This window comes from Rhinolophus sinicus, linkage group LG04 (genome assembly GCF_036562045.2).
Source record: "Rhinolophus sinicus isolate RSC01 linkage group LG04, ASM3656204v1, whole genome shotgun sequence".
Taxonomy (NCBI): Eukaryota; Metazoa; Chordata; class Mammalia; order Chiroptera; family Rhinolophidae; genus Rhinolophus; species Rhinolophus sinicus.
The window spans coordinates 125,692,288-125,715,140 of NC_133754.1; the positions used below are offsets into that span (position 1 = coordinate 125,692,288).

Consider the following 22,853-nt stretch of genomic DNA (forward strand, 5'->3'; position numbering starts at 1 on the left):
AGAAGGAAAGATGTTGCATGCAGCCTCGGCTGGTAAGTGAATAGGCCACAGGAGTGAAAATCCTCACTGGAGAAGAATGAACTCCAATTTACTGGCCATGTTTTTAATAGGATGACAGTAGTTTAAATGCCCAGATAGAGGAAGGAAGGCTATTAATGCCTCTCATAGAGCAAACACAGCGACAAGTTAAATAGCTCCTCTTTGGGGCATACTAAAGCATTCCTTGCAGATTTGAGCGTCAAAGATAGTCAAAATTGAATCTTTGTTTTGTGCACCTTTTAAATAAATTTCACTTGGGACCTGAAGGGAATGTGAATGGTTTTACTGAAACAAATGCTTTTGAGTATGAGAATGAGCTTGCTCTCCCTCTCCCTCTCCCTCTCCCTCTCCCTCTCTCTTTCTCTCTCCTTTTCCCTCTCTTTCCTCTCTTTCTCCCTCTCCCTCTTTCATTTGCTTTGAAGACCACAAAGGCATGTGGCCAAAAATTGATTTTGATGGCATTTGAGAGTATACATAGCATAGCCTGAAGGAGGAAAACCACAAAGAAGCATCCCCAACGTTACAGCTCCATCTTTATTCCCTTGAACTTACCACATGCTCAAAAGACGCAGTTAGAACTCCTTCAGAGGGGTGGACTCAGAGTTCCCAGAGACAGAAAGCAGCCGTCACAGGTACCAAAGGATGAGGGTAATCATTGGAGGTAAAAAAGCACTTCCATTTTATCAGCAACTGCCACTCAAATGTATGTTGATATATAAATATCATTTATGAGACAAGAGCATTCCAAGGGAGTTTTCTCCCAAATAAAACATTAATGATACCCCTGCTTGTTGAATAAATAAGCAGGACCTCACTTAATACGTGCAGGTTGGATGACTTGCATTCAGTTATGAGATATTTTCCTCTGATAATAGCCAAAGCTCTTCCTGGTTTGGCTCTTGCATCTGGGATTTGCACCATGCACTCACCCCTGGATGTTGACCATGGTGTAAAAACAAACTCCCAGCTGCTTTCAGGGTCCGTTTCTCTCCCAACCTTATCAGATCCACCAAATCTTACAATATCAGATTCACCAAATCTTACAATATCAGATTCACCTCAGCCGTTAAAAAGGAATCCCTTCACCCACACCAAACTGTCTTTTAGAGGTTGTCTTGGTGCTCAGATGAGACTGTGATACACACACACACACACAACACATACACACACGAACACATACACACACAGAGACACACACACACTCATACTCACACACTTGTAAAGAATCAAGCAGCATTGCTGTTTATATAAAGCTTATGGGTCTACATCAGGTTGGTTTCTTACTACTATGCATGGATTTACATATTCATTCATTCACAAAATATATTCCTATTGCAAGCTGATGTGAGAAATCACCCCATGGGGAACCCCACTGTAGATAAGTCTCTGGGGGAACATTAGCCAGAACATTAGACTAGTTAACTCTGGAAACCAGTTTAAGTACTATTGTTGAGTTTCAGAAATGCAATAACCAAGTGCAGCTACTTCTGATTTCTGACTCCCCCAGGGTAGCAAAACTGAATCCCAAATAACCAATAGCTAATGCAGCTTTGCTTCAACTCTAATGCCTTAAGGCCAGAACAACCATTATCAGCAGGAGTTAAAAACCATAGTGAGTCAATCTCATGCTAGAAAACTATTCATTATGAAAATTCACTTCTGCCGGTTCAGGAAAAAAATGCTTTATCCAGTTATCCATCTTCCTTACCCTGTTTCACATTTCCATTCAGGACACAATAGGTCACGCACTTTCCTATCTAGAAAGTTAGTCTGTTCTTGACCTCAGGACTGCTCCCCATCTTTTTCATGCTAGTGAGGATTAGAAGGTGAGGAGCCTTGGAGCTTAAAGGCAGCATTGTGCAATGTGCCTATTTAGATTAAATACGCCTATTTGTGGGTGAATTCATGGTAGCCTCTCCCCACCAGACTCATGGGAGGAGCACAGTGAGTTGAACCGTGTTTCCCCGAAAATAAGACCGGGTCCTGTATTAATTTTTGCCCCAAAAAATGCATTAGGGCTTATGTTCAGGGGATGTCATCTTGAAAAATCATGCTAGGGCTTATTTTCTGATTAGGTCTTATTTTGGGGGAAACACGGTAGGCAAACACACTGTGGAGTTGGCTCGCCATCTTGATTCAAATCTTGGCTCTACCACTTAATAGCTCTGTGACCTTAGACGACTTAACTTCTCTCTGACTCAGATTCCCTTGTGTAAAACAGGGAAGATATAGCATGTGTCTCTTAGGGCTGTTAAGTGTATTCCGTGGAGTGCTATTAATAGAACATGTAGAATAGTCCTGGTACCTCATAGCTCTAGGTAGGTCTTGACCAAATAAATTGCTTTCAGTTGTTGTTCTTTTTCTTGCAATCATCATATTTTTAGGCAGTTTCCAGTGGTTCAGTAGTAAGTCATTGAATTATCTTTCCTATACTTTTCCTCAAAAAGAAGTCTATTCACCGCATGCCAGTATTTTAGACCCTGCTATACCTGTCTGTAAGATAACATGGGAACTGGTCTTTTTGGCAATCTAGCTTTCAGTTGAGCAGAAGTTATCCTGAAGCTGTATAATTACAGTTTCTGTATTTACAAAGTTCTCCCATCCTTTGTGCAATGAGAAAATCAATCTGACGTGGTACTTAACTCATTTCCTTCCAAAAAGTCTCGATTTCATCTGGCATCCATAGCTTTAAGATGTTGGGCAGGCTGAAAAAAAAAAAAAAAATTCTCTTCCCAACATATTGATAAAAATCTGGAAAAGCAATTACTGCACTAATTTTTGAATCCTGCCAAAATGTCCTTGGGCCACCATTTGTATATTTATAAGGCCTGGCTCTCCTGTATCACCAGATTTCTGGTTCACTGGCAGGCATTTGCTATTTAATCCAAGGTGCATAATGGACTATTTGTGAAACGTATCTTAATCTTCTACCATATCTTTTTCATCCTGGATTTTAAACTCACTTGTACAGTCCCACTTTATACGATATGGTATTTAAGTAGGAGTAATGGTAAATGGATTTACACTTAAAACAAATGAAATTTAGAGGATTGCATGAACTTACGTTCCACTTTCAATTTGACCCTTTAAGTTCCTCATAATTTGGAAAGATTGTTTCTATTGTGGTAGGGATCCATGTATTCAGTAAAACGACATCCTGGACAATGCCCAAGTATAGAATAATACATAATTATAAGTATAAATTTTACTTTGAATTATTTCCACATCAGTGGTATTAATTTCCTTTTTGTCTTCCAGTCTGCTTTTCCTCAGTTTCATTCTATTCTCAAATTCTCTTGCCTTCTCATACTTTTCTCTTTATCCCTTACCCTTTTAGTCGCCCTGGAAAGGCTGAAGATGGTTTTTTCTCTCTTTTTGTTTTTTTTTCATTTTGTTGTTTTTCCTCTGCTTCCCTAGGACACTTTTCCTGTATGCTTTTTTCATATTGTTCAATGCTCAGTGCTTTGGAGATTGAAACTCAGCTGTGCTGACCCAGTGGCTGGATATAATTTAGCATCGATTCTCTCTGCCTGGCAAAAGAGACTAAATCCATCCAGGCCACAAGATGAGATTCAGGAGAACATCCAAATAGTTCTTTAGCCAGCAGGCAGCATGCATTCTGTGCCCCAGTGCTTTTTTCATCACCTTTTCTAAGACGTTGCCACCATTTTGTCTTCTGTGTGCTGAGGACTCTCCTGTAAAGCATGATATAAATTCTCCTGCTTTACAGAAGCGGTGAAGGGGTTCCAAGAGTTAAGGCCACATACATTTTCCCTTTACACACTCCCTCCCCATGGAGATACTGAGGACAATATTTGAAACTGCAGTTAGAACACTAAAATGAAAGGAATTCCCGCATCAGTACCGAAGGCGACTAGGCTGAGGAAGATTAACACAGCACTATTAAATAGAGATTTAATTCAATTCGGCAGCATTTAATCACCTGAAGAGTGCCAGGAACTCTGCTGGGTACTGGAATGAACCAAATGTGTACTTGATCCCTTGCCCTAAAGGGCAGAAAGCAAATAGGTGATGAGAGCACAACAGAAATGTGTTCTTGGAACAGGCACATAGGAGGAAGAGACTTACACGAGGAGTGGGGGACATTCAGGAATGCTGCCCGCAGGAGGGAACCTCAAAACTGGCTTCTAAGTGATTAAATAAATTAGGAGAGCTGATAAAATTCCAACACAAAAAAAAAAAAAAAACAGTGTGGGGGCGATTTAGAGGTGTATTTTCAGTTTGTGTTCTGGAAGGCTTACCCTGTTCACAATGTGAAAGATAGGTGACAGGTGCTGGGAATAGACAGTAGGTGGTACCGGTAAGAAAGATTAGGAAACAGAGTTCCAAATATTGTATCTGATATTCTATGTTCTTTGCTATTCAAACCATATTCTTTCACCATGTTTGACCGTATCATTTTCTCCCCGGAAACTCCAGCTAAAAAAGAACAGAATAGAAAAAAATGTTGAATAGTCATCCAGAACTCTCAATTGATGCCCATGGAGGCAATATTAATGACAACTGGAATAACTAACATTTATTGAATAACTACTGTGTGCCAGACACTATGCTAAGCATTTTATATAGATTGGCTCATTCAATTTTCACATCAATCCTATGACTCTATTATATATAACCTTATTTTATTATAACATCTTCTATTTATAACCATTTTACAGATAAGGGCACTGAGAGTTAGAGTAGCTAATAATTTGCCCAAGGACACGGGGTAGTAATTGATGGAGTCAAGTTCAAATCTAGATTTGGACCCTAGAACTCACTTCTTAACCACTGGACAACCACTTTCCCAAACAGCTGGAGTTCCTTTTGAGCTTTCCTTTTGAAAATCAGAACTTAAAGATCTTTATATTATCTCTGTCCCTGAGTTCATATTCTTTAAATAATGCCAACAGTCTCCTTGCACCTCATGTCAGATAATGCAAAAAAATATGGCATCCATGACTTCCTTTGGCATGACGTAATGAGTCACCATTTTTATCCTTCTTCTCTTTAACCTGTTTTCCCTCCAATATAAATTTGTGAAAAGAAGTTAGATTAAGGTTCTAATTCTGGGTGGTCACTTACTGTGAATTATTATGTCAGCCTCGGCACTCATCACTCACTGGGCTTTGGCCCAGTCGTAGAATGATGGCTGACATACGTATATTGAGCACTCCAGTGTTCCAGTCATTGCGTAAAACGCTTTACAACAACACAGTAAAGGAGTACTAGAATTAGCCCCATTTTGCAGATGAGGAAACTAAGGTTTTGAAAGGCTGAGTATCCTACTACAAAGTCACACAGCTAATAAGTAAAATCTGGATTAGAACCCACATCTCTTGGCTCCCAAACTTAGGCTGTGCTACAAGATCTCCTTATTTAGTATCATGGTGATAAGGCCTCCTGACACCGGGTTCATTCCAACTTTGTGAAGGTCAGAAGAATGCTATCTTTGGGAGCTTCCTGATTTATTTGAAGAAAAACCAATACATGCTTTAAAGCCATTAGTAATTCCTACCTATAAAAGCCATTAATAATTCCTATAAAATGCATTAAATAATTCCTAGTAATTTAATGCATTTTATGTACCAATTAGGTGTTAAGTACCTATAATTCTCACCATAACCCTACAAGACATCTGTTACTGTTCCCATTTAACAGAAGTATGGGAACTGTGTATAAGAGAGGTTAGGTGACTTGCTCAAGGTCTCATGACTAGTAAGTGGCAGTCCCAGTTGTGAAGTTAAGGTCCTTTTGTGAAGTATAAGGCTCCAAACTACAGATGATGGAGATGTCCTGCCATATCGTCACTGTTTTTCTCTGATCCTATGGGGAAAAGAAAAGCATTTTTGAAATATCAGTGTTTAAAATCATCTTAAGATTGTTACTGAGGTTTTTAGTTACACAATTAAAATGACACATGTAAAAGCCCAGGAAACCTTTTTCTAACCTCACTGTTTTGGGTGATTCTCTTGCCTGGGTTGCTCATTGTTTTTCTTTAAAAATCCTTTCCAGAAACATGCTTGCTCTACCCTGTACTCTCCCCCACCTCCTACCACAACCCACCTCAAAAGGAAAGCAGCAGAACAGCACATCCACGTCCCATTTTTCCTGCTTGATCATCCAGAGCATGTAAATTACAGTGAAATATGGCCTGAGTCAGCTCCTCACAGGACAGAAATCAGTAACCATCGGTATTGCTAGGCAACACCACAGAGGAGCAAGGCTGCAAATTAGGTGACACGTTTATAAGAAGTCACAGTATCTGGGGACTCACTTGGGCATTTCATTATGAACCATCTGGATGATACACAGTAATGACCACACATTATTGTTCACTGTTCGAGGATGATAATTCCCATATAATTATATGGCAGCTCCCGCTGTGATCCTAACCTTCTTTACAGAAGCTTCCACTGTATTTTCATAATCCAGATATTTCCCTACAAGATAACTGGGAACAGTTTTACCTAATGGACCACTTCCATTCCTCCCCAAAATAAGATTTAAAGCAAACAAACAAAACCGTTCTGTTGGCCTCTGTGATGGCAGATCTGGCTGGACAAGAGCATACATAAAGGACGGAATTAATTAGTCTTGAGATCATAGCAATGCCATCAGCCTGACATGGGCTCCACCTTCGTGGTCCCAGAGGAGCCTGAGGTGATGACACTCAGTCCTTTCTGAAGCTAGAGACGAGCACTGTGGTACCTACACCAGATGAGACATGTAAGGAGACAAGAAAGTGAGCCGAGTCTTTGACCTTCTGGAGACGTGTTACCTAACGAGGACCTCTCACAGTTCCAACAACCTACCTGATCTCATTTGTTCATTCATTCATTCAACTAATATTCATAAGAAAATTGGACTAAGCAGCCTGATTTTAAACCAAAGATTACCAATTGATGAGCCAAATATGACCCAATTATTTTATTAATTTGGAATTAGTTGCCAACATTTAAAAATCAGGAGTTTTCACATAGAAGTCCAAATATCTGGCTTCCCTTGAATAATCAGATCTGTCAACACTGTGTCTGCCGCTTTCCCTCATGGAGCTAAACTAAGTGACTGCTGCCCCTGTTTAGGCAGCACTGGACAGTTTTCTATAATTACCACTACTCTATGATTGTCCCAAGCCCACTTCGCTCACCCACATACCTCGCCCCTGTGTGTCATTGGTGCTCTGTCAGAATGCCTCCTATGTTCCAGGCACTGAGCCAGACGCCGAGGATCTTTCTGACTCCTGATTTGACCACCGATGTAGCATCAATATTTCCTGAGGGCGGGGGCCTCAGAATGATATCAGCAGATAGGTATAAACAAGGAGATAATGTGGGGAGTCAGGGAGACAAAAATAGCAGCAATAACCAACCAATATGTCTGAGTTTACAGAAAGCTTGAAAAGGAGGAATGAGTATTTCATGGAGGAGCTAGATTCAGAGCGCATGAAAACCAGGTGATAAATTTCTAAGAGGTAGCCGTGTGTGTGTGTGTGTGTGTGTGTGTGTGTGTGTGTGTGTGTATGTTTTCACAAATCCTACTTGAAACACAATAGCTAATGGAGGATTACCCACAAAGTTTATTTTTTTCCTTTGCAAAGTTCTTGCCTTGCTTCCAAAAGCAGGAGATTTTAATCTCATAGAAGAACAAGAAGTACTCATTAGCATAGATTTGGAAGAATTGGATGTGAAAAGAACTCCATAGGGCAAAATCATGTCTGGTAACACCTTGTGTGTGACATATATGTGCTAGCACACGTTGTCCCTGGCAAACGCATAAGTATTTGGGAGCCGCTTAGGGAAGTTGAACACAACTCACATCTATCCCCCGCAGGATGGTAAGCAGAGCGTCTACAATGAGTCAGTACTTCAAAAGCTTTTTTTGAGTGAGATTTTGAATTTGAAGGTTAATATATTCCTTTCCTTCTGCCTTGAGTAAGAAGTGCGGATTTATGGTTGTTCCCTCATTTACCTTCAGTCTCTTAAAGATATTTTTTTAAGTTAAAAAAATTACTTGCCTCGGCATGAACATTTCATATAAAAGCATGACGACGGAAAGCCTTTTAATGAATGGAAAGCAATGAATTTTGGTAGCCCATGAATTTTTTTATATGAAATCAAGCAAAAAGCTTAAAATTGGGCTGCATTAGAAAATATCTAACTCATAATTCATGTTTATTTTGATGAAAAATTTTCATATGAAAAGACAAGAGAAAAATGATTTATCCAGATACCCAGCAAGAAACTTAAAAAGTATATATTAATATAGATCTACAAATATAAATGCCATATTGGTAGGGATTGGGATGTGAAATTACCAGTATTCAACTCTCATACTTCCCATCTACAAAATATGAAAACAAATGTTTTTACCCAATAATAAAAATTAAATCACACATTTAAAAAAAAAAACCCACCTTCAGGCTAAAATGTTAGTACTGCAAAACATGGTTCAGGAAGTTAGTCAGGCAGCCTTTCTTTTGACAGTTTTCCTTTTGTTTAAGGGAAGAAGTCTAGAAGGTTTTGTTGACTTGCAAATGTCAAGAATAAACATTGGCATTGGTACCTGTCATCAGAGTTTGGATAGGAGTTAGATATTCATGTTGGACCTGTGGAACAATAAAGAGGGGTACCCATTATGAAGGATGTCTGTGCCACCCCAGTGCTTTATAGACGTGCCCTCATCTGATCCTTCATAAACCCTCATAAGAAGAGGTGTGTAGTGCCTTTGTCCCCATTTGACAAAAGGAAGAACTGAGGCTCAGAGCGGATCACCCAGCTCCTAAGTAGTAGAGCCAGACTGTGAATGGTTGTCCTGTCTGTCTCACTGGGGAGCACTCTGAACCTTGATAGTAAGGTTATGGTCTCAAGAAGCCGCAGGCATCTGTCTGTCTTCCGGACTTCAGCAAGTCCAACAAACCAAAATGACCTAACCTCACATGTGGGAGCTTATGCATTTGTATACTTTTTAAAGAAATATGGGCAGAGCACATAATATGAGGAAAGCGCTGTTCGAGGTTTTGTTGGGAGGGTTCTAGAGAGGAGTAGGATCTGTGCCTATAACATGTGGACAACAGAGTTGGAGAGACACGCTTGTACCAGGGAAGGTACCTGGGTCCCAAGTTGGAACACTAGTGGTCAGATGAATAAAGGGTCCACTTTTCACATCCTGCTCCCATGGTGGTAGTCTATGTTTTGACTTTCCCCATAAATCTGAGAGTAGAAGAGCAGGACTGATGAAGAAATTTCTTTTAAATACTGTCCCCACCATGACAAGATATCTTTTGTTGCTGAACAGCACATATCTACTTAAAACCTCTATAAGTAGTGTTGAATTTGTTTTAACAAACCTGTGTAAAATACCATGTTCTCTAAACGCTCTGCTCCATGTGCCATGGATTCTCCTTCACTCTTCTTGGTGGTGCTTGCAATAATGAAGCTGCCCATTATTGATTGTTTAGTGGGTGTCATTTTCTCATCAACTCCTCACCACAACTTTCTGCGGGAGAGACAATCATGCCCCCTTATAGCTGAGGACATGGAGTCTCAGAAAGGTGAAACAATTTGCTCAAAGTCACACAGCTAATAAGATGCAGATTTTGGGTTCAAGCCTACACCTTAGCTTCCAAGCCCATGTATTTTTGTTTTCTGGGGGGGGTTTAAATTTTTTTTCAGCTACAGTTGACATTCAGTATTATTTTATATTAGTTTCAGATGTACAGCACAGTGGTTAGACATTTATATAATTTATGCAGTGATCTCCCCAAATAGTCTAATACCCACCTGGCACTATACAGAGTTGTTGCAACATTATTGACTATATTCCCTATGCCGTACTTTACAACCCCATGATGATTTTGTAACTACCAATTTGTATTTCTTAATCCTTTCACGTTTTTTACCCGCAACACCCTTCCCCTCTGGCAGGCATCACTTTATTCTCTGTATCTATGAGTCTGTTTCTGTTTTGTATGTTTGTTTGTTTTCTTCTTTAGATTCCACAGATAAGTGAGATCATATGATGTTTGTCTTTCTCAATCTGATTTATTTCACTTAGCATAATACCCTCTAGATCTGTCCATGTTGCCACAAACTACAATTTATTTTTTTTTTTTATGTCATAGCCCATGTTTTTCACTTCCATTTACTACTGAAAGTAATCCTTCCTTGGGTGTGATGTAATCCAGCATCTGTACACACCTCTTTGACAGGTTTTAGACAACTTTACCAAGAAACTATTCTCTGTATTGAGAAAGCCTTCATTTTTAGGTATCCATGTGCAGTTCAAACCAATATCAAAAATAAAGCAGCTCTTTGATTTAAAAATATCAAACAAGTTAATCATATTTTTTCATTAGTCACTTAAGTAATAAATGCTTTATTCTCATTTACCGTGTTTCCCCAAAAATAAGACCTAGCCAGACAATCAGTTCTAATGCATCTTTTGGAGCAAAAATTAATATAAGACCTGGTTTTATTTTACTATAATATAAGACTGGGTATAATATAATATAATATAATATAATTAATAGAATATAATATAATACCGGGTCTTATATTAATTTTTGCTCCAAAAGACACATTAGAGCTGATTGTCTGATTAGGTCTTATTTTCGGGGAAACACAGTATATCGCTACCTCTACTTTTCATTCTGGTAAAATGAACTCAGCTTAGATGTTTCTGTTAACTTTCTGTTCTATATATGTCAGAATTTTAAGGCCTGAAATGTGACAAGTCATTTTTCTGCTGCTCCTGTGTGGGGAGATTTGCAGAAAAAAAGGTTGATAATGCAACAGGCCTCAAAGCTGAGGTGGAGCTGAGAAATGTTGGAAGGAGAAATCTGTGTCCATGCCCTTCTTCAGAAAGGAAAATTAGGAGCCCAAAACAAACACTAGTTCTTACTCACAGATTCTTTGAGCCTGAAGACAAGCCCCTCCCCTTGATTTGTCAATCATGAAGTATGGACAAGAACTCAGAGGTACCTTAAAGCCAGGTCATGATGTTGCTGACCAGACCTGGAAGGAAGTGGACTGAGGAATGACAAAAGGTTCCACCCCTCCTAGAGATCCGGCAGTTTGGATGCCTGTAACCCCAGCTGTCCAAATGACGTGGAAGCAAGTGTGGTCGCTATGATAGGCAGCATTCACAATCAGCCTGCAGGCTCATCTCAAACCACTGGGTTCTGGAATTTTTGTCTTAGGCTGTGTGGGCTTCTTAGAGAAATGTTACGGAGAAGAGGCACCAGGGGTACCCAGGATGATTTTCACTGGTGACTCACCCCTCTTCTGATCCTGGCTCAGTTGGCATAATGGACGTGACTAGAAAGTATTCAGTACCACTTTCTTGAACTCCCTCACTTCCTCCATCGTATCCCAAAGAAACTCAGCTTCGTTTAGGACCAGTGTGAATCCTAATGCAATGATGCTAAAGGTGTATTGGGTGCTCTCCATGGGGAGTGTGTGGCAAGGCCATGGCTCCGTGGAGGTGAATTTCCACTTATGCGTCTCAGGCCACAGTGGCTGAGGCCACTGTCCCTTAGCGTCCATGGGCTGTAGGACACCAGCCAGGTGATGTGCTCTGACTTACGTGTGCATGTTGTGTTCATCCTACTCGCATGTCACACCCCTCTTCCTGTACCCCTCTGAAGTCCTGGTTTAGGAAGAAAGCCCCAGCTCTTGGAGCTGCTGCCCTTGACTGCCTGAAAGCACTGGAGAGCGGAGTTTACTGCCTCACCACCCACTGCAGTCAGTGGTAAAGACCGCGTTCCAGCGGGCTGCTTTCCTTCACGTTCTTCTCTGCCTTCTCTTTAGTAAGCAACAAACACAGTTCTCTTCACTGGACACATACTGTTCTCTTGCTCTCCTTCCTCACTGTGTTTCACGTTCCTACCTCACCTATCGTTATTCAGCTTTTTATTCTTATTCCTTCTCTTCCACCATCTTTAGCCTCATTTTTGGTATGTTCTGTCCAGTTCTTGCCCCCATGTCCCATTCACCAGCCAAGGAAGCAACTATGAAACAATCTAGACATTTTCACAGCATAAGAATGTGTGAGCTTTGCCAGATATGAACAGTTCCAATTTTGACTACATAAAACTAAAATAATTAAAGAATATGATTCTATCTATTTATACCTGGTTCCACAAGAGACAAGGTGAAGAATAATCACATCTGCCCCAAGTAAATGTTTGGCAGTTTGGGATTAGTACAGGAAAGCAGGTATATGCATACAGAGAGGTTGCATCTAAAAAGATTCATAAAAATGCAGTGGTGCATTTTTACTGTGTCGAATATGCTTTACACCCAACTTTGCAAAAACAGAGCCACCCACGCTCTGTTTCCTGAGTAAATAAAAGAGAATGCCAGCTACTTATTCTACTGCTTTACCTCAGGGAAAGAGTAGAGGTTACAAAAAAATTAGTTGGCTGATATAATTCATCAAGTTACTGCAAGTCTACACACACACACACACACACACACACACACACACAAATGCCTTATATGATGTATAGAACTACCATAAACACATTGAATATTTATGAAGGTGTTTAGATCATTTAAGAATTACCAACTTGTGCGATATCATATATACAATAGACTACTGTTCTTAAAATACCAGAAAAAATTATATTCCCCTGAAGGCAATCCTCAGAAGTCATTTTAAAAAGCGTTCTTGTTATTTACACAAAATTCAATTTCCTATATTGAAGCACTTGCATCCTTTGTCATGCATCTAACAAAATCCAGACTAGGCAGGTTTTTGTAGAAACATAAAGATGAGGTGATTTTTCTTCCCAAGGTATAATTTTGTACTGGTGTGTCAAAATAACTTTAGGTAGGGGCCGGCCCAGTGGTTCAGGCGGTTAGAGCTCCATGCTCCTAACTCCGAAGGCTGCCGGTTCAATTCCCACATGGGCCAGTGGGCTCTCAACCACAAGGTTGCCGGTTCAACTCCTAGAGTCCCACAAGGGATGGTGGGCTCCCCCCGCTGCAACTAAGATTGATCACGGCACCTTGAGCTGAGCTGCCTCCTGGATGGCTGAGTTGGTTGGAGCACAGGCTCTCAACCACAAGGTTGCCAGTTCTATTCCTTGACTCCCGCAGGGGATGGTGGGCAGCACCCCCTACAACTAAAATTGAACATGGCACCTTGAGCTGAGCTGCCGCTGAGCTCCCAGATGGCTTAGTTGGTTGGAGTGCGTCCTCTCAACCACAAGGTTACTGGTTTGACTCCTGCAAGGGATGGTGGGCTGTGCCCCCTGCAACTAGAAAACGGCAACTGGACCTGGAGCTGAGCTGCGCCATCCACAACTAAGACTGAAAGGACAACAACTTGACTTGGAAAAAAGGCCTGAAGTACACACTGTTCCCCAATAAAGTCCTGTTCCCCTTCCCCCAATAAAATCTTTAAAAAAAAAAAAATAGGTAAAATTTTAGGCACATGAAAAAGGAATATATGGAGTATGTAAAATATAGATATAAAATAGAAGAATATTTATTATTGTGTTTTTAGCTAGATCCCTCCTCTTGCACACAAAACCCATCAATTATTAGTTGATGTAGATTTTCCATGGCCCCTCAAGTGAATGAGCCATGGAAGCATTCTGCGAAATCACAGGAATATCTCTTGAGTCTAATTAATTTCTTGAAGTTTACTGGGAGATTATTGTTTCGATAAGAAAAAAAATTTTTTTTTAACCTGCTCCCAGTGTTGCTTGAAACAATCTGGAATTTTCGGATGAACAAGAATAAAGTTTGTATTTTAGAATTGAAGTAAAAAATAAAAACACAGAAATGGTGTGTTCCCACCTCCTCTCTCCCCCCACCCAAACTGCCACTCCCACCAGCTGACTCAGAACAGCTTGATTTCTGCCAGTGGTTTCCATTACAGCTGAGTCCTTCGGCCACCGCCTGCCTCCTGCAGTCTACAAGCAGTAGATGATACCTTAATCTGGGAGTGTGGCTGCTTTGTCACCTGTTTCAGCCAGGGAGTCTTCCCTGGATATATGCCTCCTTTTTCCTCCCGGAGCACTCTGCACCTATCACAACTCTTCCCACTATGCTGCACCCATAGTATTCAGTGTTTTCTGTCTAAAATGCAAGCTAGAAATTTAAAGGGCAGTTGAGAAGCTGGTTTCTCATTTTGGGTTTTCCTATGTAGCCTTCCTTAATCTCTAGGAAGTGGTTCTATTGCAGATGAGCTGTGAAATGAACTTCTGGGACTGCTGTTCCATGGCAAGGAATCCAGTGTCTACAAGCCTCAGTGGGCCCGGGCTTGGTCCTCACTCATCCTTTTCTCTTGGAGTGTCACCTCTACAAAACTGACAGGGCCAGGCTAGACCTGGTGTGAAGTTATCTTTGCCAAGTATTCTGTGTCATCAGATGTTAAAAATCACTGTGTCCTATTCTGTAATGCAGGGCACATCCTACCCCCAGTGGAATTGATATATTTTAAGTGATTTCTCAAAATGGGCCGTGAAAGCTGTCTGCCACATGGCCCGTGTTTGCACATCTCTATATAGTTACGATTGCGGAATTTGACAGTATAACTCTGAATCTGATTAATTAAGAATGTGTAAAAACAAAGTTCTTGCATTACAGCTCGTTCCTTATCTTTGTGTCTTTTACTGTGATGTTGTAGAACTTGGATCATATGGAAAACTAAAATATTATGACACAATGACTGAAGAAGGTAAGAATGATTTTAGAATTGTATGCATTGGCTTTTTTTCATTTATGGTGTCTGTTGCTTGCCCATTTTTTTTTAATCTGTTTTTTTTTTTTTCCTCTTTGCATGACTTCAGTGACATTGTGTGATTTGTTATTCTTTCTGTGTTTTCGTCTAGTTTTTGCCATCATGTTTATTTGGAATTGGAGACGTGCAATACCATGGGTAATCATGTTATTCCATACAAACGATCCAAACCATCCCAATTGTGTAACACACTCAGAGAAATGGTGTCAGAAATGTAAACACAAGCACACACCCACTGTGTCAGCACTGTTTTCTCCACATGTTCACAACAACATATAGAAACACATCCAACCAATACTAGTCTTATAATATGCCCTTAATTGCAGAGGTGGGGGAGGGTGGTGTATGTTCTGGCAATGTTCCGACTGATGCAAAGGAATGAGCAATCTGAAGTAACTTCTAGACCCCAAGCCAGCTAGAGACCTGTTTCTGCTGCAGAGGGCTGTAGGCTCATGTCCTCAGCTCCCACAATCCCTGTTAACTCGTCTGAGAGTGTTACTCTGAGAGGTCAGGGTCACCATTCCAGCCAGCAGAATTGTATATATTAGAGTTCACGCTCTGTGAGATTGGGCATATGATTTTAACCATTTCCCCTGAGTAAATGAAGTCTGGCAGAGATTTAGTTTGAAATGTATTGACTAATGAATTCCAGGCATTATCCCAGAGCAAAACCTTGCCCCAGTCAGAATCACTTTTGTGAAATAAGTTCACCCTGGAACAGAATTTGAAATTTTTGCATTCTTATAAAGGGAGTCGTCCGATTGCCCTAACCCCCATCTCACCCCCACACAATCCTCCACCTTTTGAATAATACGTAATATTTGTAAATGATGAAAACATTTGGGGTATTTCCATGACGTTTACACTGATATTGGAAAGAAATCAAACGGTACCCTAGAAGGTAAATCTGCTAGTTTTATCCTCCCACATGTGTTGCACATCGTGTTTTCAGCTCCTAGTATTTAGTATTTCTGAGTTGCCTTAGCCTGCCAAAGTTCTCCTAGCGGTTTTGCATGCAACAGGCAGCACATCTGACAGCCCTTGGTAAGAGGAAGCCCCTTCTCAACCCATGGCCACCCTGACTTGTGCACAACACCTGGGCCTTCTCTGCTGCTATCCCTGTGCTTTCAGTTAACCACTGTGGTGTCTCCTAAAGCAGCAGGCTCCAGGATTAGCATATCACACTTGGCCCTATTGTAGCCCGGGGGCCCTCCCGACAACTTGGGGAAAATGCAGTGAGAGCCCCAAGGGCAAAAAGCTACCTGTGGATATGTGTCCTACCACTGAGAGGCTAGAAAGAGTAACCCATACCTTAATGGGTGCCTCTGTCCCTGCTGTTTGTTTTTATTCCACATCTTCAAACCACTTGATTTTACTGGTGAAACCAAAGCTTGGGACTCACTGATGTTGTAATTTAATCGCTCCTCTTGTTATCTCCCTAGCCCTAGCCTCGGTTTCGTGACTCAGGTGGCAGATGGGTTTGTTAGCTTCTACCCAACCTGTCACACCCTTCACTTTCTTTATTCGTCCTGTCCTTTTTCTTCCACCCTTAGCTTCCCATTGACAAGGCAGCTTCTGCCTCCCTGTGGCCTCAGTTGCCCCATTTCTCCCTTACCCTGTTTCTTTCTTTCTTCTTTTCGCATCCATTTGAGCAAGTGTTGCCATCCAAGTGCTCCCTTTCTCTTCCTCCCTACACTAGACAATTCAAAGTCACATGAAGATGTAAAAATGCTACTTCCAATTTGATCATTATACTTGATAATGGCGGGCTTTCTAGGCAGCAAAACAAAGTCAAAAGAATACCTGCAATAAGAACCATGGCTGGCCCTTAGCAAGACTGTGAAATTGTGTTTGGGGGCCCTCCCTGGTGACCTTAAACATTTATTTTCCTTCCCTTGACTTTCCTAACCCTTCATGTATATCCCTTTGTGCTCTATTCTTAGCTAACATCCATCCCCATGACAGTGATAACTAATAGTAACTAAGGCAGCATTTTTAAAGTGTGTTCTATGAAATCCTAGTTTCATATGATGTCACTAGGAATTTTGTAACCACCCAGAAAAAAAAGAAAGCGAGATTGAGTTCATAGTTAAATAAGCGGGAGAGCTTCTAAGTTATGTTAAATAGGTTTCTTTACCATGTGATGTGCTGGAGCTTTCCATATGCTGCTGTGTGCTGCGGCATATAGTAAATTGTAAAGAGGGATGGACTTTGCAATATTTCCCCGACTTCTTTGATCAGAGAACCCATTCTTCCAGGGAGCCTCTTGTGGAACTGTTTTGTAAATGCTGATTAAGGTGTTATCTTTCACCTGGAATAGGAACCTCTGAAAGATTAACCTTCTAAACATATAGCAATCCCTCTCAGATACTCATAGAAAGGATATTTTGGAACAGGAGGTCTCCATCTGTCGACGTCAAATCACACCCTGACAGCTACCTCCACGACAAGCCAGGCCTGGTTTAAACCTAATTCTGGGCTTCCAACTAAAAGACTCAAAACCAGCTCAGTAATCTCAGACCTGGCAGCAGCCACGTGTGACTTCTTTAGACTCTCAAGTGCCTCTCCCTCCCATTGAAAATAGTAATAATAACTGTGATCTATGTCACTTCCATTTGTACAGTTTAAGGAAGTATAATGAGATGAAGATATTTGGGGCAATAGTGGACTAGCTAGCCTTAAGGAAGTACTCCCCTCCATTTAAGCTTTTTTTTCACATTTTTAGATATGTGTGACTAGGCCTTGAGCCGAGCTTTATTGTAATTGTCACTAGTCATTATTTGTAACTATTTACAGGGAATTCTCTGAAGGTCATGTGATGTCAGCCACCTGCCACAAGGCCTATTCCCCCCCGCCCCCAAAGTGGAAAAATGGAAAGATTCATTATATATGCCACCCTCATCCTAAGAGAAATTAATGATTTCCTAAATATATAAAATTGTCCTGCACAAATTCAGCTCATTATTTTAGCACCTACTATATGTGACTTCCTCTGCTAGGCACTTTGGGGGAACACTAGGCTAAAAGGTGGGCAATGTCCCCCCCCCCATGGAACTTATAGATCAGAGGGAAATAAAACACAGCAGTCACTGAGCCACCAGGAAGAAAGTGGCAAAAGTATCCAGAAAAAGATGACAGACTATAGGAGGAGGAAAGGTTACCTTCAACCAGGGGAAGATTTTCTGGAGAAAGTGATGTTTGAACTGGGCCCCAACGTAAATATGATAGTAAATATGAGGTTGAGGAAGAAGAAGTGGTAAGTTCCAACCTACCAGGCTGCGAGAGGGACGAAAAGCCTTTACTGGGTATCCCCCCCCCCCCCCGCCAAGTGCAATGCTATGGGCTTCGTATTTTTTATATCATTTAATCCTTACAATGATCCCACAAGGTAGCTTTTATTGAAGATGAGAAAACCGAAGCTCAAATAAGTATTTTATTAAGATGAGGAAACTAAGACTCAGAGAAGCAAAGTAGTTTGCTCTGGGACACATGGGTAGTAAGTTGGGATGTAGGACCTAAGCTCAGGACTGTGGCACAGCCAGGGCCTGCCCTCTGGGCTCCACTGAGGTTTGCCGTAAAGGTGGCATAAAGAACTGGACCATTCAAATTGGCTACGGTATAGGGAGTGGGAAGAAAGGCTTGATGGAGACCAGATCATGGGAAAGGTTTGAACCACAGAGTTTGAACCACAGACTAGAGTAAGGGCATCACAGAGTAAACAATGAGCTACTGAATAAAACACAAACCCCTACTTGAACACTGTCCCGTAAAAAGTTTATTGTAATAAAACAATATACTTACTCTTGAACACTGAACAAAATCATGACATTTTTACAAAATTTGTTCATGCCCTTCGAGCCCTTTCCCTCCCTCCCTCGTGTCCAGGTGCCCTAGAACCTAAACTGGAGCAGCTCCCTGGCCACACCCAACCTCCTATCCCACCCCAAGCCAATCAGAATTTGATCCACTCATTCATTCATTCCCTAAAAAGTTAGTGCTGACGGTAATCGACAACACTCAGTATGTAGCAGGCACTAGACTGGGTGCAGGGAGACGAAAGACAGTCGTTCTCCTAAAGAACTCACACTCGAGTAGGGGACCTAGGCAGGGATGAGCAGTGGGATGGGCAGACCTGAGGGCTGGGGGGTTCCAATGGAAGGCATCTTGGAGGTGCCTTGGGAAATGAGGGCAGGCTTCCCAGAACAGATGATGGCTCCACTGCCTCATTCTTGCTTCCCAAAGGACAACTATCCTACCGGCCATCTGACACTAATGTGTTCACTTAGCAGTTATTGAGCACCTGCTCTCTATGGGACTAGATTTTACTAGATTTGATAGATTACTGGGCTTCACTCCTCCCAAGGACTGTATGTCCTTTCCAGAGATGCAAACGAATTACTCTAGAAGTAGTCTTCTGTGGCCTCAGCTCCCCCCGCATGGCAGTCCTCTCTTTCTCTCCTCATGGGGTGATACTGCCTATTCTTGGAAGAGCAATCTCCAACTTTACTTAAAGTTAATAACCCATAGTTTATGTCTCATCTGCAGAAACAGAATTTCATACCATTTTGTCAGTCTGGAAAATTCTCAATAAATAGAACTTGGCTTCCTTACCAAAATTACTCTAAAAGAAAATGTAGAAGACTAGTTCAAAAGAAAACAAACTTAAGTGATAGAATAGATGAGTTAAAAGGAGAAGAGGCCTTTTCACCCGTGGCATTACACAGAACTACTAATTTTTGCTATTTGGAGATCAATATTCATAGAAACACACAGGTAGGTAGGTAGACAGAAATCCTCACTAATATCTTGCTAAAAAGTGATGTATAGGGAAGGCTGCCTACAATGCATTTTCCTAAACGCATTGATACTTAGAAGCCATTCCAGAAAAATAATTTCTCCGCTACTTAAAAAGTCAATTTTTGTTCATTTGTATAAGAAAAAACATATATAAAAAAGTTGTTGTGATACGAAGAGCAAAAATTATAATGATCTTTTCCTTAATGATATTAAGGTTACTGTTTCATGGCAACCAACGGCCCCTTCACCAAGCTGAGAAAATAATAATGTCTTACATGAATGAATCATGGGGTCCTAAATTAGGCGTGTGGCTGAGTTGTGAAAAACCCCATTATCTCGAAACAAAGGCACCTTCGGGCCACATAGTCAAGCAAGTCTGATGTTCTTAATTGCAATAAAGTCATCCAGTACTGTTTCAAAGAGAAATTGAATTTTGGAATACCAGTTGACAGTGTTTTTCATTGCCCAAGATGTATGCTCTGAAAATGTAGTCCTAAAACAAATCCTTGGCATTATCTGTGGCCTTCACATTATGTTTTAATCCTTTCTTGAATGGATGAGACTATGTTCTATACACTGATATGTCAGGCAGGATAGATTCAGCTGTATATAGTAGAAAATCCAGATTAACAGTGGCTTAAGTCAGGTAGACATTTATTTCTCTCTCAAGTAAAAGAGGTCCAGAGGTAGGCTGTACATGGCAGGTATGGAGACTCCACAATAACCCAAGACCCAGGCTCCTTCCATCCTTCTGCTCTGCCATCCTAGTATATGACTTTCAACCTCAAAGGCACCTCATGGTCCAACAGGCAGCTGCTAGAGCTCCAGCCATCACATGCGTATTCCTGGAGGCAGGAAGAGCCAAGGTGATTTTCCTCCAGTTGTTTTGTCTTCTTTTTAAGGAAACTTCCTTTTAGATCCTCCCAGTAAAACTACCCAAAACTCAGTCACATGGCTATACCTAGTTTCAAGGAAGCTTTGCAATGTGGTTTTTTAAACTGGATGGTTTTCTGTCCCTGAATAATTTAGCCATTGTGTCATTAGGAAATGAAAAGGGAATAGATATTAGATAGGCAGCATGCGATGTCTCCACAAAAGAGAAATACCACTTTTGTATAACTGTATGCTGATAGGGAGAACAGAGAACAGAGCAAAATATGTGAGGGATGTTGAAAGTTCGTGTTAAGTTTGAGGTATCCATGAGATAGCCAAATGAAGATAAGCAAAACACAGTGGATATAGAATCTGAAGCTTGGGAGAGAGGTCAGGGCTATGGATAGAAATTTGGGAGTCATACAACATAGGTGTTATTTAAAGCTACAGGACTGGATAAGAATACCTAGCTAATAAATAGAGAAGAAGAGGCCAAAGATTGACACTAGGGGCTCCAAAGTTTAGAGTCTGGGAAGAAGGGGGCATCCCAGCAATGGAAAGTGGGGTGAGCAGAGAACCAGGAGAGAGTGGCATCCCGGAAGCCAAGAGAAGAACTGTTCCACAGGAAAGCAGTGAGAAGGTGATAGCATCGATGAATTGACCGAAGAGATCAAAGAATTGTTGTAAGGAGATAAAGAGTGATAGACAGAAAGTGCGATGCGTCAAATCAGGACTTAGGGAGGGGTGCGGTTATTGCTAATGAAGAGGAGATCTCGGGTCTGAAGGCAGGAGAGGGTGGATACGGGAAGCTGGAGGAAAAGGTAGCTGGAAGTGAGTAGGTTAGGATGGTGAGGAGCCAAGTGTCTCAGGACTCACCCATGTGTAGTTACCAAGGGTGGTGACAGGAGTAATGGTGGAAAGGAAAATAGTGACCTAGGTGCTCATATCTTCAGGAATGCGCGAAGGGTGGCGAGGAAGTCAGTTAACGTAGAAATGGTAGAGGTTATTGGCTGTGCTTCAAAGGAGGGAGGGGAAATGTCCATATGTAGTGAGGAAGGGGGGATAGAATGTGGGGCGTTTGGAGAGACAGGAAGCTGTCACTTTGAAGGGCCACAGGAGAAAATGGGCCTTAAGGAAATAGCCAAGTTTCAGTTGGAGCAAAAAGGCCAAGGGGATACTCAGAGAAGAGGTTAAGGACATAGGGACCGATTTACTGATGGCAGGGGTGGAGACTGAGTCAGGTCAGGGACTTTCAGATCCACGTGGAAATGAGGGTCTGGGTGGTGATGGATGGCCCAGAGGCGCTGCTGTAAGTGGACAAGGATAAAGCATGGAATGGGAACAACCTAATAGTGCTTTAGTGGTTCTTACTTGGGATTGGCCCCATAGACAGTTTGCAGTGATAAAGTAGGGTTCTGTCTTTCCAGGAGAGAGGAACTCTGGGGAGCCCCCATAAGTCCAGCTGGGGGTGGAAAAGATAAGGAAGGAAATCAGCTTTCCTCAGTTCAGGGAGAGAGAGTTCAGCCCAGCAAAGGGAGACCATTGCTACAGGCTCTTCCTGAGAATGGACTGAGTCCTCCCTGTCTGGAGAAGCCAAGGAAGCTTCCACCAGAAGTGTGTTCAGATAATGGACATCTCGATGCCCCTTCTAGTCCCATGTCCAAGAGTCTGTCCTGGAGCCTTTTACTAAATGTCATGGCAGACCTAGGTTGGCAGTCTACTTTTAAGATTAAACCTTCTGACAACTTGATCTTGCATTTGGGTTAAGCTGCCACCAAAATTGTGGTAGGTAGGTTCCTGGTCTACAGCTTCTGAAATAAAAGGGCTGTCTATTATTTGATCCAGTTCATAAATAAACTCTTTACTGACATCGTTATGCATTAGTAAGTAGTCCATTAGGTAGTTCCTGTGAAACAGACCTTTGAATAAAAAGAAAGCCATGTTCCCTTTTAGGTAAAAATCCAAACTCTTTGCACACTACAAATTTGAAATTGCAAATGAACTGTTCATTTTTATTTTAAAAATATGACATGCAGACAGAGATTCAAAGCAAACACTACATAAGGAAAGACGATACACGAGTCTTCCTTTTACCCCAGATTCCATTAATTCCTTAGAGTTAACCACTTTTATCAGTTTAATCTAACATAGTCTCTTTTTTCTATACAATATTCTATACCTGGATTTTGTTTATTCATATATCTTGAAGATATCTCCATATGGGCACTGCTAGATTTCCCTCATTCCTTTTAGCAGCTGTATAGTATTCCACTGCCTGGCTCTTCCATGGTGGATTCAATAGTCCCCTGTGGATGAACGTTTAGGATATTTCCTTTTTTGTTCATCTAGTTAATATAACAATGCTAAATGAGCATCTTCTTTACCTG

General features: G+C 41.3%; 1 protein-coding gene across 6 annotated transcripts in view; it reads left to right on the forward strand.

Annotated features, from left to right (window-relative positions):
- The window catches only part of SLC24A2 (solute carrier family 24 member 2), a 245,970-nt gene that overhangs the window by 164,589 nt on the left and 58,528 nt on the right, over window positions 1–22,853 (forward strand). For 3 of the 6 annotated variants that reach the window (XM_019750363.2, XM_019750364.2, XM_019750362.2), the window contains one exon: window positions 14,683–14,733. The exons of the other annotated variants lie outside the window; for them this stretch is intronic. In XM_019750363.2, the coding sequence (XP_019605922.1) occupies window positions 14,683–14,733 (51 nt within the window). The remainder of the gene's footprint in view (window positions 1–14,682; window positions 14,734–22,853) is intronic. 6 annotated transcript variants of the gene reach the window in all.